Source organism: Vigna radiata, chromosome 6, assembly GCF_000741045.1.
Source record: "Vigna radiata var. radiata cultivar VC1973A chromosome 6, Vradiata_ver6, whole genome shotgun sequence".
Classification (NCBI taxonomy): domain Eukaryota; kingdom Viridiplantae; phylum Streptophyta; class Magnoliopsida; order Fabales; family Fabaceae; genus Vigna; species Vigna radiata.
In genome coordinates this window covers 9,014,087-9,021,066 of record NC_028356.1, presented here as the reverse complement: position 1 = coordinate 9,021,066, position 6,980 = coordinate 9,014,087, and the positions used below count along the sequence as shown (strand labels likewise).

At 31.7% G+C, this 6,980-nt stretch overlaps 1 protein-coding gene across 1 annotated transcript; it reads left to right on the top strand.

Annotated features, from left to right (window-relative positions):
- The first annotated feature begins 4,701 nt into the window (after positions 1-4,701).
- On the top strand, positions 4,702-6,259 carry LOC106764528 (probable O-methyltransferase 3). Its single transcript, XM_014648802.1, has 2 exons — positions 4,702-5,460; positions 5,957-6,259. The coding sequence occupies exons 1-2, from the start codon at positions 4,702-4,704 to the stop codon at positions 6,257-6,259; spliced, it is 1,062 nt and encodes a 353-aa protein (XP_014504288.1).
- The last annotated feature ends 721 nt before the right edge of the window (positions 6,260-6,980 follow it).

Below are 6,980 nucleotides of genomic sequence, written 5' to 3'. Positions count from 1 at the left end.
TTTTGTAAATAAATACAATTGTAGAACGTCGAAGCCCCTACAATTCAACGTTCTATTATGGTAATTATTTAAAGCTGCACGTAATTGTCTTTCTTCTTTCTTTTAAACTACCAATAGTACATTGAATTTTGTAGGGCTACGAGGTATTATTTGTCAGCCACAAGCCAAAAAGTAATTCCTTTTTAATTCTTTTTTTTCTTTTTCCTTTTAAACCACATATAATACGTCGAGTTTTGTAGGGGCTTCGACGTATTATTTTTCAGCCATAAGCCAAAGAGTTACCCCTCTTTAATTCTTTTTTATTTTAAACCACCAATAGTACATCGAATTCTATAAGGGCTTCAACGTATTATTTATAACCAAAAGTTTCCATTTTTAATTTGAGCGAGAGATTGAAAATTCATTCACTTTATCTTAGTGCATGAGACCTTCTTCTCTTCTCAAACTTTTCTCGAACGAAATTTGACGACCATCACATGTATGATTTTCATTTGCTTTGACCGGTTATTTTCGTGTTCTTGTCTTTCATAGGCCCATTTTGCTTTCTCTCTCATTGGTGGAAACACGATGAACCCACCTTTAAAGGTTAGTTATCATTTTTGTTTTCGTTTTGAAGAACTTATTTGTTCAACTTGTTTGTTGTTTTTTTGTTGAACTTGTTTGTTGAACTTGTTTGTTGATGTTATTTGATTGAACTTGTTTGTTGTTGTTTAATTGAACTTGTTGGTTGTTTGTTGTTGTTGTTTGATTGAACTTGTTTATTGTTTGTTGTTGATACCATACTACACGTTCATAATTCATGTTTTATAAAATACCAAAAACTAAAATTTGTTGTGTTTTTTTTTTTGCTTTTTAAGTCTTTTAGAATTGTTAAAAAGATCACAATTAATTAAAAAAAAATTGCTTAACATCAAATATTGAAAAAATTCAACATCAATTTAATTAACGTCGAATTTTTTAAATTCGACGTCAATTTAACGTCTACCGATAGATATAAATTTGATGTAAAAGGTAAAAAGATAATGACGTTATATGATATTTTTCTATTAGTACTAGTGATAATATCCTTATTCGAGTATAGGATGACGTGAAAGGAAAAACGGAACATCAACTTCATCTTCATAGGAGGTTTAAGAAAGGTTACGTAAGATAATGAAACTAATAAATGTAAAATTAAATAATTTTATTTTAATAAACAATATATATGTTTTAAACTTTTTTTATTAGGGATACCAAATTCTCATCATTGATTAAACATGATGAATATGAGTAAGATTTTTTAAAATTAGGTGAATGAGATGAGAATAAGGTATGATGAGAACTGAGAGATGAATATATATATATATATATATATATATATATATATATATATATATATATATATATATATATATATATATATATATATATATTTGTTCTCTATCAAATTTATTTTTATTAAATTTAGCTCATTTTATAATCTATTCAATTCACTAAAATTTGTAAGATATTTACTTTCTCAAAAAAGAATATAATTATACCCTTTCTATACTTATTAGATATTTATTTATACAAGACTTCATTTCAATATTCATGAAATTATAAAATCTTTTGTATATAAGAAAATAAAATATACACCCTTTTAAACCTTTGTAATATAATGTTTTTTATATCATTTATAATTTTTTATTAAAAATTGTTAAATTAATATTTAAATAATATAAGAGTAAATATGTAATGATGCCATAAAAATGGATGAAATACAAAAAAATTTCTCTTGCGAAGATTACAATGAGAAGGGAGATGATGAACTCTGCACTATGTACACATACTCTTGCATTTAAGATACAATTAAGATTTTTATTTATTGAGTTAATTATAACAATACCCAATTTAATAAAACATAGGAAATTCTTTTTTAATAACTTAATTTTGCCAAATTTTTTGACAACATCATATGGTGGTTGATTGGTCCATTTCAAATATTACTTTTAGAAATGAAATATTATGCAGAAGGTGTTTTGGGAACTCGTTGATTTTGAAATATTATTTCGAAAAGGGATTCATCTTCTTCCTTTGAACAACTTGAAATCTTTTTTTCTCTATCTCAAGTCTCTCTCTCATTGTTATTTTTTGGTTGTCCTTTGTTCTCTCGACTACCGTGACACGTCCACCGAAATCTCTCTTATATGTTGTTGTCTTTTTTATCTCTATCGTCTCATTTTGTTTTTGCATTTTTGCGTTGCCTCCCTCTCGTGATTTGTTCTTGTTTTTGCATCCATTGGGACCGCGAAAGTGACCTCCATTAGCGTTGTAACATTTCGCCTCTCTAACTTTCTCGCGCTCTCCATCAACGAGTAAATATATATGTCTCCTTTCTCCAAGGTTTGGGCTTTGTTTGGTGAGAAAAAGGGTTTTTCGTAGTATTGATGAATAAAATCAGTCCTCCAACTAAAAAATGGAAAAAATCACATAAAAACACACCCAAAATCATCTAAAAGGACATAAAAAATGAGCTTGGAGAGTCAAGTTCTTCCAACTGGGAAGTCACATATTACTTTTTGTACAAACCAACAACAATCAGCCCTTGGTAATTGATTACAGGGACCTTGTAATCTATTACCAAGGCATAACTTGTGAAAAAATGGTCATGGACTTCACCTACCTTAGTTCAAAAGCCTATATGGACTTTTTCCTCCACAATTGAGTGAAGCAAATTGTGTTTTGATACACTTGACACAATCAATGATGAGCAGCATGAGGCATCCATGCAAAAAATGGAAAAAATCACCCACAGGAGCACAAAAATGACCCTAGGGAATCATGTTCTCCCAGGTAGGGAGTCACGTGTAAATTTCCGTGCAAACCAGCAATCAGCCCCTGGTAATTGATTACAGGGTCCCTATAATCGATTACCAAAGGCAACTTGCTGGTTTGTATGAAAAGTTACATGTGACTCCCTAGTTGGGAGAACTTGACTCCCTAGGGTCATTTTTGTGTCCCTATGGGTGATTTTTTTTACATTTTTTTGCATGGATGAATCACGTTTCTCGTCATTAATGGTGTCAAGTGCATCAAAACACAGTTTGCCTCGCTCAATTCTAGATGAAACACATGTTGCTCATCATCGATGGTGTCAAGTGTATCAAAACACAGTTTCCCCACTCATTTGTGGAGGAAAAAACTCCTATAGGTGTTTGAACCAAGGTAGTTCAAGTCCACGACCACTTTTTCCAACTCATGCTTTGCTATGTCATCTAATGTTGTTACAATGCACAAATTTTAATAGGCATTTTCAATAAATAATAAATCTGTGAGCAAGAGGGAAATATATACGTATAAGATAACGTGTTGTCAACTTTGACCTTTGCTGACTATTTTAATCATAACATTTCTCACCGACCTCCAAATGATGTGATTCTTTTTTTTATTAAAAAATAGACTAAAAAATCTTTCCAATGACTACTAATTTGTAATTTTTTGAAATCTGAGTAGGTAGAATTAATTCCTTAAAGTTAACATTTTATATATCCTGCCAAGTCTGACCTTTGCTGGTTTTTTTATTGATAATTTTCTCCACCTAACTCCAAATGAGTTGATTCTTGTTTTGTTGGAATCTAGACTCAAAGATCTTTCAAATGATTACTAACTCATAAATTTTAGACCATTGTACTAAATGCAATTAATTTCCCAAAACAATATTTTTCTAAGCTTCTTAAATGAGTTTACTTTAAAGTTATTGTTTCATGTTTCTTATTTTATTCTATTTTATTTTATTTCTTTATAAACTTGCAACCATCAACCATGACCAACACGAGTCATCCATTGAAAAAAAAATGGACAAAGCCAACCTTAAGCACATAAAAATCACCACGGTGAGTTACATTCTCCCAACTGAGGAGTGATGTGCAAGTTTTTGTACAAATAGCCATTAAGTCACTGATAATCGATTACAGGCACAATGTAATCAATTACCAAGGCATATATTGGCTTCAACTGCTAAGGTACTTGAGCTACCTTGCTGAAACACCCACATGGGGTCTTTACTCCACAATGAGCTGGGTAAAGTAGAGTTTTTATGCATTTGCAACCATTTACCATGACCAACATGAGTCGTCCATTGAAAAAAGTGGACAAAGACAGCCTTAAACATTGAAAAATCACCATGGAGAGTAACGTTATCCCAACTGGAAAACGAGTTTCAAGTTTTTGTATAATTACCCATTAAGCCACTAGTAATCAATTACATGTAATTGATTACTAAGGCATGTCTTGGCTTCAAATGCTGAGGAGTTGAATTACCTGCTGAAATACTCACATAGGGTCTTTGCTCCATAATGAGTTGGGCAAAGTACATTTTTGATGGAGGTTGAAAAGAGAACCGAAATGGAGAGGATCGAGAGGAATGAAATCAAAGTTAAAAATGGAGGACGCACAGAGGAGTAATTTCGGAATCCTTAAAAGGTTCAATTTGCATCCTTTTCACCAAAGACAGCCAAAATGGTGTGTTGTGAGACCCATAAGTTAAAATTTAAGATGATTAGTATGGAGGTAACGAAGACAAATAATATATTATATTTGTATGGAGGCATGATAATCTACCGTCATATCCTATGAATTATTAATAAAGTGGCTGCTGGATATTCTGTTGCTTATAAATAGATCCAAATGGTGTGTGAGGTTACATACTCCAAATTGAACAAGTAGTTTATGCAAGAAATTATGGAATCCCATGACGCCAAACTACTGAGGGCTCAAACACACATATGGAATCATATTTTTAGCTTCATAAACTCCATGTCCCTTAAATGTGTTGTTGAGTTAGGCATAGCAGACATCATACACAACCATGGCCAACCTATCTCACTCTCAAACCTCATTGCTTCACTTCCAATTCACTCTTCCAAAACTCACTTCATCCCTCGCTTGATGCGATTCATGGTCCATTCTGGCTTCTTCTCTCAACTCAATCACACCGATAATGAGCTTGAAGTCAAATATGCACTCACTGATGCCTCTTTCCTTCTGCTTAAGAGCCATGAAATGAGTATGGCACCTTTCCTGCAGGCCATGCTNGATCCAGTTTTAACAAATCCATGGAATCAGTTTTCTAGTTGGTTCAAAAATGGTATTACTACACCCTTTGAAATGGAACATGGGAAATTGTTTTGGGAGTATGCTGGCAGTGATCCCAGAATTAATATCTTATTCAATGATGCTATGGCAAGTGATGCTCAACTAATCACTAGTTCGGTGATTGAGAAATGCAAAGGGGTGTTTATGGGATTGGAGTCATTGGTTGATGTTGGGGGAGGTACAGGAACCATGGGAAAGGCCATTGCCGAATCCTTCCCTCAGTTAAAATGCATCGTATTTGATCTTCCACATGTTGTTTCTGGCTTGCAAGGAAGTGACAACCTTAAATATGTTGGAGGGGACATGTTTGAGGCAATTCCTCCGGCCGATGCCATTTTGTTGAAGGTAAAATATCGTTACAAGTCATAGTACACCGTTACATTCTTAACTTTTCTTTTAATTTACTTGAGTGATGTTAAACTTCAGATAATTGAACCAACGAATTGATCAATTGGAAAAGAAAGAACAATATCACCATTGTTGATCAAATGAAATAATAAACATATATAATGATTATCGGTAACTAAGGTAGCATTAGTGTATTCTAACTACTTCTGCAACTTCTCATATATAAACATCGAAACAATATAGAAAATTATATATAGTAATATTGCTCCTCATTTTTATTCTCTCCTNTCCTCAAATTACTTGGCTGAGTTCTTTCTTTGGATGTAGATTGGTACAAGCATGGTTGAATCTTTTTCTAATTAATAAATAGAGCTAATTAAGTTAATGTTAGGTGTATTTGACTTATAATAAGTGGCCCTATATATTAATTATATTACCTGAGATCCTTATTCTAATCATCTGAATTCCTTCTACTTTTTGGATGAGAAAACAGTCGATATTACATGACTGGAACGATGAGGAGTGTGTGAGAATATTGAAGAAATGCAAGGAAGCTATTTCTAAGAAAGGGAAAGAAGGGAAGGTGATAATCATAGACATGGTTATGGATAATGAAGTGAAAGATGAAGAATATGTTGAAACACAACTCCTCAGTGATATGTTGATGATGGTGTTGGTCAACGGAAAAGAGAGAAACGAAAAAGAGTGGGTTAAGCTATTTTCCTCTGCTGGTTTCAATAACTACGACATAACTCCCAGTTTAGGCATAAGGTCTCTCATTCAGATCTATCCATAGTCACTCAAGAAGATAAGCTGTATTTGAAATTTCAAGAAATAAGTTTGTGAGAATTGTTTCAGGTGAAAAAGATAGTTTCCAAGGGTATGATGAATAAACAATTATTGATTTAATAAATCTGAGTGATTTAATTATGAAAAATTATTGTTTTATTATTTATAGAAGTTTTGAGGTAACTGACAGTGGGACTTGCTCAAACACAAGTTATCAAATTATGAAAGGAAAATAATATAAAAGATTATATAGAGAGCAGAATATTATCGAAAGAGGAACGTGAAAGAAAAAATTGAACATCAGCCTCATATGTTTTGCGTAATATAATGAAATTAATAAATGTAAAATTAAATAATTTTATTTTAATACATTTAATATATATGTTTTAAACTTTTTTTTTATTAGGGATACCAAATAAACCTACAATATATTTTGATACCAACTCTCATTATTGATTAAACATGATTAATATGAGTAGGACTTTTTAAAATGGATAATGATATTTACACAACATTTTTTTTACAACATTTGAACATTGATTAAATGTCAATCTGTGATTGGTCAAAAATTACTCTACAATCAATAATAATAATCATAAACATTATTGTGGAGTAATTTTTGACCAATCACAGATTGACACGTAATCAATGTTCAAATGTTGTCAAAAAAATGTTGTCTAAATATCATTATCTTTTTAAAATAGGAACTAAACATGATTAATATATGA